Here is a 13,148-nt window from a genome sequence, read left to right as displayed (position 1 = left end):
GTCGCTAAGTCCTGCCTCCAGGGCAAGACTCATGACAGTAAACCTGCATATATTACAGTCTGCAGCTATGGCCTATCCCTCCTTTTACAATATTTACAAGATGCTATAGCGTGTTGATATACACGTGAGTATAAAAACATTAAGAACACCTTTTCTTTCCATGACATAGACTGACCAGGTGAATCCAGTTGAAAGATTTGATCCCTTATTGATGTCACCTGTTAAATCCACTTCAATCAGTGTAGATGAAGGGGAGGAGTCAGGTTAAAGAAGGATTTGTAAGCCTTGAGACAAGTGAGACATGGATTGTGTATGTGTACCATTCAGAGGGTGAATAGGCAAGACAAAAGTTAGGTTTGTGTCAAGAACTGGAAGGCTGCTGCGTTTTTCATGCTCAACAGTTACTAATTTGTATCAAGAATGGTCCATCATTCAAAGAACATCCAGCTAACTTGACACAACTGTGGGAAGCGTTGGAGTCAACATGGGCCAGCATCCCTGTGTTATGCTTTCGACACCTTGCAGAGTCCATGCCCGACGAATTGAGGCTTTTCTGAGGGCAAAAGGTGGTGGTAGGGGGTGCTACTCAATATTAGGAAGGTGTTCCTGATGTTTGGTATATTCAGTGTATTTTTCCAGATTCACAAATTCTCACCATTCTCACCATTCCATAGTGGTGCTGCATTGAAACATTTAGCTGTCTAGCCATCCACTGGAATACTTAATACATGAATCACAATCCCTGTATTACTGTAACAGATGAGAGATTTTGCATCACTGGTGAATCACTTACCATCAATTAGTGACTTTGGACCAGAACACTTATTCAGCACATCTGTCTTAGCCAAGACGGAAGCAAATAGAGATCGATCTGGAGGTGAATCATGTATTAGAACCCTCTTGATTCGTCTTGGAGTGGGGATGCATTTTAAATCAAATGTAGGCAAAGTTATAGGACTGCAATTTTTTTACATTTACATTTCAGTCATTGAGCAGACGCTCTTATCCAGAGGAGCGACTTACAGGAGCAATTATGGTTAAGTGCCTTGCTCAAAGGCACATCAGCAGATTATTCACCTAGTCGGCCCTGGGATTTGAACCAGTAGCCTTTCGGCCACTGGCCCAATGCTAGGCTACTTGCCGCCCCTATGTACCACATGGATATTGTTGCAACATGTTGTGGGTGGAAGCTCACTCTTTCAAGTACCTCTTTAGAGGACATACCAAGAGAAATACTTCAAAAATACAATAAAAACATGGAGTGGGTTTCATTTCACCCATTGTAGACCTGCGAAAGGTGTGTGAGTCAAGCTTAAATCCTGTGGAATGTAATGGAATATCCAGCGTTGATTAGATCCTAGTCACGTAATTTCATCATCAAACAAGTAGGAGACTTGTGGCTCAGACTTCTGAGTCGGCTGTTTGAATCTCAACTCATTTCCTTTGATATGACACAGATTGAAAATAACTGCTTCTGCATAGGAATTTCCGACATGATAGCATAGAGCTGCATTAGTTGTCTATTTTTTTTTATGTACCTCTGCAGAGTGGGCCTATAGGAGCTATCTGGATTTACTGGAAAGGAATGAATGCCTGTGATTCCCGAAGCATTTAAATGGGAAACACTCCCCTTGAGATGATGGGGCTTCGGAGGCAATAAAACTGCTCCTACACACACAGTTTGCTGACATTTTGGTGGCCAGTCAATAATGAAAGAAAGCATAAAATGTATTATTTTTCCAGAGTAGCTGCCAATTTACAGCTGAGACACTGGAAAGCATGAAGCGTTATCAGGCGTTCATTATGGGGGCTGACAGTGGAGAGGTCCAGCTGAGTTAGAGTGCCATTTCCCTACTTCACTGGTGGATGCGCTTTATTTGGACTTTATTTATGAGCTCTGTCACACAAGCTGGAGATTTGTTCTGTTTTTTTCTCTTCTCTCCCTCCCTCTCTTCCCTGCTGGACTGTGTGTTTAACTGGTTCCAGTGAGAGGCAGCTTTAAGCAGTGTGTTAAAGCATTATTGTTGTGTTTGGGCTTCCAGCTAGCATCGTTGCTGAAGTGCTGAGGCTGAAGGTTCTTAGTGGCTCACTGAATGGGAAAATCCCCCGCAGGGCCATTTGTTCCTCTGTCCATCCATGAGCAGCCAAGTAAGAAGTGATGAAAGCCAATCATGGGACTGACAACAACACCTCATCTGGGTAATTGTCGGATGTGTAACATAACCTATTGGCATGTGATAAAGCCTGCTTTTGGTTGCAGTTGTGACTATTCTCTTTTTAGCTCCATTGTCACGTTGTTGACCATCGGTGCATGGTCAGGGAATGAAAATGAAGTGATGCATTTTATCCAAATAATCCAAACAATTTCAGTTTTGCTCTAATCACCTAATGTAATACTACAAGGGACAAAACATAGGCAACGTTTCAATTTGAGAACACCAGTGGCTTGATGTCTAATTAAATAAGAGCAAATGAGTTTACAACCTCTGTCACTTAATTAGAGCGAGATACAGAGGCACAAAATGAATTAATATGTCGAGATTTAGAGAGGAGTCAATTAAAACTTTGGTTGGAGTGTGGGCTGACGATAACTACTCTTGAACAAAACTGTTTTGTCCCCTGTGACTGACTGTGTATTTTCATTTCAGGGCCTACGTCGGGAGGAGAAGAAGGAGGAAGAGAGAGAAGAAGAAGAAGGGGGTTGTGATGAGTAACTGCATAAAGCAAAACCAAAGGATCCGGTGAGGCTTAGGGTCCAAGTCCCCAGGCTAGTGAGTGAGTGGAGTGAAGCCACCGTCCAGGAAGGACCTCAGAGGAAGGTTTTCCCAGGATTATCTCTGGGTTGTGCCTCTCAGGGGACACAAGCACACGTGCAGGAAGGCCCAGAGGAAGGTCGGAGTAACGTTGGTCAGCAGGCAGCAGGCAGCAGGCAGCAGGATGTGGGAGGGACTAGGACTGCAGGTGTTTCTGATGTGCCTGGGCGCCGTGCTGTGCAGCACTGTGGCCGCCTCGGCACCCCTGGAGCACAGCCACCGCCACCGCCTCTCCCTACACAGGCACCGGGAGAGGACAGGCAAAGAGGGACAGGTCCTACACCGCTCCAAGAGAGGCTGGGTCTGGAACCAGTTCTTTGTCATTGAGGAGTACACAGGGCCAGACCCAGTGTTAGTGGGCAGGGTAAGGTCACTGTTTTAAATTCTTAATCATCACCTTCCCACCTCTCTTTTCTCTCCCATTCTTTCCCTCTCTCTATCTGTTGACTGCTGAATTAGAGTCACAAGGGGTTTTCATTACCAGCAGAGACCTTGCAATATCCTCAATTTGTTACACAAAAGCAATCAGTGGCCCACTTGATTAAAGGTTATGAATTGGATTTCATTTTTAATATCAAAGCATCCCCCAAAGACACTGACATCTGGGAAACAAGCGATTTATGGGTCCACAGAAATGATGATTACAAATGGGGACCTAAATTTGCCTCTAATTCCAGCAGTGACAGAGATGGTACCTTGTTATTATTGGATTGGAATATCAATCATGACATCAATCAACAACAAAAACAACATGCATGCAGAACAGGCTTCTATGAAGAATACTAATATATAGAATATAATGAAAGTTGGTAGATATTGCAAAATTAAAATGTCATTCATATATGCGTTTGTGGGAATATAGTTCTACGTGTTTTGAATTGCAGAAATGAACCAATCAACTAAGTGACTAACTACCTGATAAGGTGACAGACCACTAATTGTAATGTTGCTGTGTTGCACCTAATGTTTATCATCAGAGTAAATATAGATTGATTCTCTGTGTTGAAACATATTGGTTTCAAGGCAGTTTAGCATAATCACATTTACATGATTGCCTGGGCTGAATGTGCTTCTCCTTATCCATGTTCCTCCTAGTGATCACACTACATGTTGGAATGTAGTATTTTTAAATGGTTTTTAACATATTTTCCCCAAGTAATTTTGCTAAAATGTTCTGCTGTCCATTTGTTTCCAGCTCCACTCAGACGTTGACGCTGGAGATGGCAATTGCAAGTACATTCTCTCAGGGGAGGGTGCAGGCACCATTTTCGTCATTGATGACAAGACAGGCAACATCCATGCCACCAAGACACTGGACAGGGAAGAGCAGGCCCAGTACACCCTCACAGCCCAGGCTGTGGACAGGGCCACCAACAAGCCTCTGGAGCCTCCGTCTGAGTTCATAGTCAAGGTCCAGGACATCAATGACAACCCACCTGAGTTCCTACATGGACCATACTATGCCAGGGTGCCTGAAATGTCCAACGTCGGTGAGTCTGGCTGGGGAATGGACCGTGAAGGATTCCCTACCCTCTGTCTAATTCTCCCTTCCTCAGACTGTTTGCCAGTGAACAGCTTGTTTCCCATGCATTATTCAAAATTACTGAAATCTGACCGGGGGAGGCAAAGTTGGAAGTGTTCCTGTTGTTGTTGTGGCTTTGCAATTTCCCTCTTCCTTGTGAGTGTTTTGTGTGTGTGTGTGTGTGTCTGTGGGGGGGGGGGGATCACACCTTGTAATACAACATCCTTTATGCTGGCCTGTCACAGAGTAACAATCTGTTACCCTGTGATTCCACCCGCTGACAACCCAAATGGTGCTTCTGGGGCTCAGACTTGGCAGTTTAAACCAGCCCAGCTTCAAATATGTTCAGAAACCATTGTGATGGCAAATTCATTTCAAGTACTGGTGAAACGGCTAGGCTTTGTGTGAATCCCAAAACCATGAACACTTAAGGACATTATAACCAGAGGAGGGATGCTGACTGCACCACCATTCCGGTTAAGATTAAGTGATTTCTAGAATGGCAAAAACTTCCAGCATCAGGAGCTATATAGCAGGAATTTCATTTGAGAAACATAGGATTGTCTCAAGCTAAATGCCATAATGATTTACAAATTGCAGGTCTACTATTATGTTGGGTAAATAAATGGTGTTGAAAATAATAACACCTGCGTTTCTTGTGTCCTCCAGGTACCTCAGTGATGCAGGTAACGGCCACAGATGCTGATGATCCCACCTACGGGAATAGTGCCAGACTGGTGTACAGCATTCTCCAAGGCCAACCCTACTTCTCAGTGGAACCACAAACAGGTACCCAACCTCTCTGTCCTGCCTTGTTCCATATTCATCCAGGTAGCATAACATTATATACAGTTGAAGTCGGAAGTTTACTTACGCTTAGGTTGGAGTCATTAAAACTAGTTTTTCAACCACTCCACAAATGTCTTGTTAATTAACAAACTATAGTTTTGGCCCTACTTTGTGCATGACAGAATACTTTTTTCCAACAATTGTTTGCAGAAATTGGTACAAAAGTATCTATATCCACAGTAAAACGAGTCCTATATCGAAACAACCTGAAAGGCCACTCACAAAGGAAGAAGCCACTGCTCCAAAACCGCCATAAAAAAGCCAGACTATGGTTTGCAACTGCACATGGGGACAAAGATTGTACTTTTTGGAGACATGTCCTCTGGTCTGATGAAACACAAATAGAACAGTCTGGGCATAATGGCCATCGTTATGTTTGGAGGATAAAGGGGAGGCTTGCAAGTCGAAGAACAGCATCCCAACCTTGAAGCATGGGGGTGGTAGCATCATGTTGTGAGGGTGCTTTGCTGCAAGATGGACTTGTACACTTCACAAAATAGATGGCATCATGTGGATGGAAAACTATGTGGATATATTGAAGCAACATCTCAAGACATCAGTCAGGAAGTTAAAGCTTGGTCGCAAATGGGTCTTCCAAATGGACAATTACCCCAAGCATAATTCCAAAGTTGTGGCAAAATGGCTTAAGGACTACAAAGTCAAGGTATTGGAGTGGACATCACAAAGCCCTGACCTCAGTCTTATCGAACATTTGTGGGCAGAACTGAAAAAGCGTGTGCGAGCAAGGAGACCTACAAATTTGACTCAGTTACACCAGCTCTGTCAGGAGCAATGGGACAAAATTCACCCAACTTATTGTGGGAAGCTTGTGGAAGGGTACCCGAAACGTTTGACCCAAGTTAAACAATTTAAAGACATTGCTACCAAATACTAATTGAGTGTATGTAAACTTCTGACCAACTGGGAATGTGATGAAAGAAATAGAAGCTGTAATAAATCATTCTCTCTACTATTATTCTGACATTTCACATTCTTAAAATAAAGTGGTGATCTTAACTGACCTAAGACAGGGAATTTTTACTAGGATTAAATGTCAAGAATTGTGAAAAACTGAGTTTAAATGTATTTGGCTAAGGTGTATGTAAACTTCCGACTTCATCTAGCTAGCTAGATAGATAGATAGATAGATAGATAGATAGATAGATAGATACATAGAAAAGTTTTGAGAATGACTCAAATATTAATTTCCGCAAAGTTTGCTGCTTCAGTGTCTTTAGATATTTTTGTCACATGATACTAAGGAGTACTGAAGTAATATTACAAGCATTTCATAAGTGTCAAAGGCTTTTATTGACAATTACATGAAGTTGATGTAAAGAGTTAATATTTGTAGTGTTGACCCTTCTTTTTCAAGACCTCTGCAATCCGCCCTGGCATGCTGTCAATTAACTTCTGGGCCACATCCTGACTGATGGCAGCCCATTCTTGCATAATCAATGCTTGGGGTTTGTCAGAATTTGTGGGTTTTTGTTTGTCCACCCGCCTCTTGAGGATTGACCACAAGTTCTCAATGGGATTAAGGTCTGGGGAGTTTTCTCGCCATGGACCCAAAATATCGATGTTTTGTTCCCCGAGCCACTTAGCTATCACTTTTGCCTTATGGCAAGGTGCTCCATCATGCTGGAAAAGGCATTGTTTGTCACCAAACTGTTCCTGGATGGTTGGGTGAAATTGCTCTCGGAGGATGTGTTGGTACCATTCTTTTTTCATGGCTGTGTTCTTAGGCAAAATTGTGAGTGAGCCCACTCCCTTGGCTGAGAAGCAACCCCACACATGAATGGTCTCAGGATGCTTTACTGTTGGCATGACACAGGACTGATGGTAGCGCTCACCTTGTCTTCTCCGGACAAGCTTTTTTCCGGATGCCCCAAACAATCGGAAAGGGGATTCATCAGAGAAAATTACTTTACCCCAGTCCTCAGCAGTCCAATCCTTGTACCTTTTGCAGAATATCATTCTGCCCCTGATGTTTTTCCTGGAGAGAAGTGACTTCTTTGCTGCCCTTCTTGACACCAAGCCATCCTCCAAAAGTCTTCACTCACACCTGCCTACTGCTATTCCTGAGCTAGCTCTGTACTGGTGGTGCCCCGATCATGCAGCTGAATCAACCCCCAGCTGAATCGGTCCTGTCGCTTGCTGGACTTTCTTGGGCGCTTTGAAGCCTTCTTCACAACAATTGAACCGCTCTCCTTGAAGTTCTTGATGATCCAATAAATGGTTGATTTAGGTGCAATCTTACTGGCAGCAATATCCTTCCCTGTTAAGCCCTTTTTGTGCAAAGCAATGATGACGGTACATGTTTCCGTGCAGGTAACCATGGTTGACAGAGGAAGAACAATGATTCCAAGCAATGATTCCTTTTGAAGCTTCCAGTCTGTTATTTGAACTCAATCAGCATGACAGAGTGATCTCCTGCCTTGTCCTCGTCAACACTCACACCTGTGTTAATGAGAGAATAACTGACAATGATGTCAGCTGGTCCTTTTGTGGCAGGGCTGAAATGCAGTGGAAATGTTTTTTGCGGATTCAGTTAATTTGCATGGCAAAGAGGGACTTTGCAATTAATTGCAGCTCATCTGATCACTCTTCATAACATTCTGGAGTATAAGCAAATTGCCATCATACAAACTGAGGCAGCAGACTTCGTGAAAATGAATATCTGTGTCATTCTCAAAACTTTTGGCCACGACTGTATGTCTCGTATCAAAACGGGCATGTATTTAAATGTATCTTATGATAATCTGTCAATTCTCTGATTTTGTAACCGTGCCAAGTAAGGGGCGTTGAGGATCAGCCCTGTCGTGCTTTGGGATTTCTCCAAGGCAAAGTCTGAGTGTACCTGTCCTTTGCCAAACAGAATTAACTCACGGCCAGATTAGGCAAGCAATATCCTGGTTGAACTCTAAATATCCTGGTAGCCAAAGTACCCCCAGCCAAACAGGGAGATCTCAGAGTGAGAGAGAGATCGGAGAGAGAAAATCCTGCTAATAAACCAAAGCTGGATATTTCACTGGATCCTGTCCAATGCTCACATTTCTAATTTGTTTTTGGCTTATCTGCGTTTCATGCACAGGCTCATCTAAATATCACCAGAGAACAACCATCCCCATCATATTCTCCTGTGATGTGAGAAGCGCCAGTTTCCTCACAGAAAAATAAATAAATAAACAACTGGCTTAAAAAAAACAATTCCTCACTGTTGTTCTGAGCATTGTTCTGCAGTTTCCAATGAAACAAGTCACTTCTTTTTCCCTTTTATATATCACACTAATTACCCCAATATTAGAAAAGGAGCCTGATGAATGAGATGGCGATGGCACTTGTCACAATGTGATCTCACGTTTCAGTGATGACCCAACATGCCCTGCTCCTCCCAGTAGGCCTTGCAGAGTAGTAGGCTGTTGAAAGGTCACAGGCAGCTCCTTCTTGAATTAAAGCCATTTTCCTCCTCTCCTGTCCCCAGGGATAATCCGGACAGCTCTGCCCAACATGGACAGGGAAGCGCGGCAGGAATATGACGTCGTCATACAAGCCAAGGACATGGGGGGACACATGGGGGGACTGTCAGGGACAACAGAAGTGAAAATCACCCTGACGGACGTCAACGACAACCCACCAAAGTTCCCTCAGAGTAAGTGAAGAGTCCTGTCTCTCTTTCTTTCACTTTTCTGTTTTTTTCTTTTCTTTTCTGTTTTCTTAAGCTGACTGAGACCCTGAGATGGTCTCTCTTCCCGCCGTCACTGTCCCTCTCTGCTGAGGTACGAGCAGCATCATCCAAGAGGGACAGGTCTGCTTTTAGCCAGTCTAGCGCTCTCCCAGTCCCTCAAGCCTCAGCTGACATATTAGGATTGACACTTGAAAATATGGATCGCTGCTGGCCCCAGAGGCCATGCAACACACGGTTTATACAGGGTGTAGATGTTAAAGGGGAAATATTGAAGCTTAATTATTAAACGGTTTCATTGCGCTCATAGGAGATGTGATGACAGCAAGTATCTTAAGCCGATAAAGAGTTGTGAAATATTAACAGTGTTTGTGTCAGTATTTCTGTTCGACAGGGGGGGGAATGGAGGGAAATTTTTGTAGCTCTAAAGCGCGAGCTAAACACAGATTTATGTCTCATATAGTAGAAATGGCCTACATCAATTTCCCCCTACTTCTTGAGAGTAGAGCCTGAAGATTTGTCCCAGAGAGCCCCACTCTTTCCCCTACTATCAGGACTCCGGCTCGGATGTAGCCCTGCTAACAGTGACTCTTGGATGGAAAATTAGCTACATATTTGGGGTAAACTAGTCCTGGGTAGGGTGAGAAACTGGTTGAGTCATTGGGCTGACTCAACCACGTGTCATAATGTCAACTATTTCCCAGATGATGAAAACTGGAACATTGTTCAATAAGTAATGACATACTTTTTGAGATGGCATACAGATCAGTATTGTCATATTGTTCAGCCTATGATATTATTTTCATATTTATTCCAGGTCAGAGCCATTTTAGACTGGGAGGATTCAGTAACGTTCTCATGAAAATATCCCATAGTTTTCTATGTAGTCTGATTGAAGTAGCAGCCCTTTATATCATCAGGCCATTTTTAAAAGGCTCCTTCACATGCCAGAGTTATTTTTAAATGCAGCTGAAGCGTTTGGCTCTGAACACTTCAATAGGTGGAGCAGATAGGGCAGAGAGGGCATATGGCCCTACTGCTCTGGCTCGGCCACAGGCAGGTGCATGCACCCCTGTAGACACACACTCACACATGCAAATACAAACACAAAACACTGACTGCTCATTGGCTGTGGCCTTCAGGTGCTGGCCAGCTGACCTCCACAGTTATCTCTTGTGCTCCATTAATAGCTCTCTCTCTCTCTCTCTCTCTCTCTCTCTCTCTCTCTCTCTCTCTCTCTCTCTCTCTCTCTCTCTCTCTCTCTCTCTCTCTCTCTCTCTCTCTCTCTCTCTCTCTCTCTCTCTCTCTCTCTCTCTCTCTCTCTCTCTCTCTCTCTCTCTCTCTCTCTCTCTCTCTCTCTCTCTCTCTGTCTCTGTCTCTGTCTCTGTCTCATTAAGTGTAAATGCAGAACAGTTAAAGACACACTGTTTTTCAAAGATGGACCACAAATGTGTTTTACAGCATTAAAAGTGAATGGAAACAGCAGCTAACTCCAACTTGCCTAGTTAAATAAAGGTAAAATAAAATAAAAAACTGTAAATCGCCATATTGGTATTGTTGCATCATCGTTTGGAGAGTTTAGGAATTCCTGAATTTACTGAGACGATGACCTCAGCGTGCATTAATGAGCATACTTTTCTGGTGTCAAACCATATATGAAAACATGATACAGATTTTGAAAGCTGAGAAACAGCCCTGTGATAGGACCACATCAATGAAATGGTAATCAGTCAAGAAAAAACACCTGTGAAAATGTGTATCTTTGTCACGTCCTGACCATAGAAAGCCTTTATTTTCTATGGTAGAGTAGGTCAGGGCGTGACTAGGGGTTTAGTCTAGTTTATATTTTCTATGTGGGGTTCTAGTTTGTTTTTTCTATGTTGGTGTTTTGGTATGATTCCCAATTAGAGGCAGCTGGCTATCGTTGTCTCTAATTGGGGATCATACTTAAGTAGCATTTTTCCACCTGTGTGTTATGGGATATTGTTTTGAATTAGTGCACGTAGCATATCGTTAGTCACGGTTCGTTGTTTGTTTCGTTATTTGTTTTGTTCCAAGTTTTCACTTTAATAAATTATGTGGAAACCATATCGCGCTGCAGCTTGGTCCGACTATTATTACGACGAACGTGACAATCTTATATATGCTTTTCCCCTCAAACAACTGCCATTGAAGATAGAGAAAAACTGAGCATGTTTAGTCGTTCTTATATTTTGTAAAGATTGATTATCTGAAATCAGAATAGTAATATACTTTACTGTGAATGAGTTACAGCCGTTTTCTTGACTAGTAGTATTTTTCTAGTATTCTATGGAATGTTCAATGACCAGACACTTTCTTATCTGGATTGTATTTTAAATACATACAGTGAGCTTCACAAGTATTGGGACAGTGAAAATGTTTTTGTTGTTTTGACTCTGTACTCCAGCACTTTGTATTTTGACTGGTCCATTGTGACAAAGCTCTTAAAAGAAAATTTGAAAAAAAAACCCCAGAATGGTCTTTACCTACGTGTGTATTTATCCTACTGTTTTTACCAAACAAATGTCAATGATAAGTGTTATGAACAAAACATTTTCTCTGTCCCAATACTTTTGGAGCTCACTGTAAATGCACCAAAACATATTACAAATGACATTTAGTCTTACATTTGATAAGGAAAGACATACACAATATAATATAAAAAAAAAACATTATTGAAAGAATAAGGTTGGGGGGAATTACATTGTCTCAACCCTAAAAACAAAGTGCAAGTTACATCATGCTATCAGAACCATAACATTATATATATATATAACATTCATTTCAGTGATATAGATAGGCATCTCAGTGCTAGAGGCACCGCTACAGACCCTGGTTCAATCCCAGGCTGTATCACAACCGGCCATGATTGGGAGTCCCATAGGGCGGCGCACAATTGGTCCAGCGTCGTCCTGGTTAGGGGAGAGTTTGCCCAGGGTTATGGTAAAATAAGAGGGCCCAGGGTTATTGTAAAATGTGTTCATCAAAATTTTACTGGAATTATAAAATGTTTCAAGAATAAGGCATATAATAACAATAATTGGCTTTTCCAACTTCAATTTCTTCTAACATACATCCCCAAGCCTATAGCCTAATACAGGAAGAGAAGGGGATTGACCAGTGACAATCTGAGCTACTTGGTGAAGACTAGGAGCCTCTTTACTAGTACCTAGCTATGTACTGTATCTAACTATATACAGCTGCCCCCACGGTGACAAGAATAGACAGGGGCTCATTTAAAACAAGATTACATGAATGCAGTGGAAAGTTGGGTGAATGCTATTCTGTACCTCGGAGTAAGTCAAAGCAGGCATCAGGCATCAGGCATCGACTACAAGTGTGAATTATATATTTTTAAATTTGTAACAGTTTCTATTGTTTCTCCCCACAGGTGTATACGCCATGTCCGTTTCAGAGGACAAGGTTTCGGGTGAGGAGGTAGGCCGCCTGAAGGCTAAAGATCCAGATCTGGGGGAGAATGGACTTGTGTCATATCGTTTCATCGAGGGCGATGGGATGACTGTGTTTGAGATTACCACCGACACTGACACCCGTGAGGGTGTTATCAAACTGAGAAAGGTGAGAAGGGACTGAAGGGGATTTACTATTCCATAAAAATGATGGAGGAATGAAAGGAATGTGTGAGACAGTCTATAGAGTCATCTGCATTGAATCACCCTTTTTGTTACTGCCCTTTCACTAACATTCTGAGGACTAAAATGATAGCCTCAATACTTGACATTACTTGATACACCTGTGTGTGTCTGTGCGTGTTTGAATATGTAAAGGTGGCTATATGCAATTTCTGTGTGGTAGAGAGAGAAAGAGAGGGACAAATAGAAAGAGAGCGTGTGCCTGTGTGTGAGACTGAAGCACACACTGAGCAGGAGAGAGAGAGAGAGAGAGAGAGAGAGAGAGAGAGAGAGAGAGAGAGAGAGAGAGAGTGGGGAGTGATTTTTCACCGTTCCACTCTGTGATTGCAATGACACCGCCTCAGTTTCTTATTACGAGCATTGACTTTCATGGTTGGTTCTCTGGGAGAGGAATCTATGCAGTCTGACTGTGGGTCGGCTGCTAGCGTGGCGCTGCAGCTCTGCTGTGCTCCAGGGCTGGGATTATGCCGACGTTTACCAACCTGGGGAGGTCAGCCTTGCACTGCACCGCGCCTGGGCTGCCTCTGGGTGATCACTGGCACCATTGCGCCTGGAGCCGCCTGCCTGCCATGGTTAGGCTTAGCCGGGCCTCCAGAGGAGAGAGA

The 13,148-nt window shown here is 43.0% G+C and overlaps 1 protein-coding gene across 1 annotated transcript in view; it reads left to right on the top strand.

The window, feature by feature from the left end:
- LOC110526276 (cadherin-11) overlaps positions 1–13,148 on the top strand; it is a 70,748-nt gene that overhangs the window by 49,038 nt on the left and 8,562 nt on the right. Inside the window, exons 3-7 of the mRNA XM_021607096.3 lie at positions 2,649–3,177; positions 4,009–4,303; positions 5,005–5,124; positions 8,669–8,836; positions 12,282–12,469. Coding sequence (XP_021462771.1) covers positions 2,938–3,177; positions 4,009–4,303; positions 5,005–5,124; positions 8,669–8,836; positions 12,282–12,469 — 1,011 coding nt within the window. The 5' untranslated portion in view covers positions 2,649–2,937. The remainder of the gene's footprint in view (positions 1–2,648; positions 3,178–4,008; positions 4,304–5,004; positions 5,125–8,668; positions 8,837–12,281; positions 12,470–13,148) is intronic.

The sequence above is a fragment of the Oncorhynchus mykiss genome, chromosome 6 (genome assembly GCF_057628025.1).
Source record: "Oncorhynchus mykiss isolate SJ-2025 chromosome 6, ASM5762802v1, whole genome shotgun sequence".
Lineage (NCBI taxonomy): Eukaryota > Metazoa > Chordata > Actinopteri > Salmoniformes > Salmonidae > Oncorhynchus > Oncorhynchus mykiss.
The sequence above is the reverse complement of the archived record's forward strand: the minus strand, read 5'-3'. Positions and strand labels throughout refer to the sequence as shown.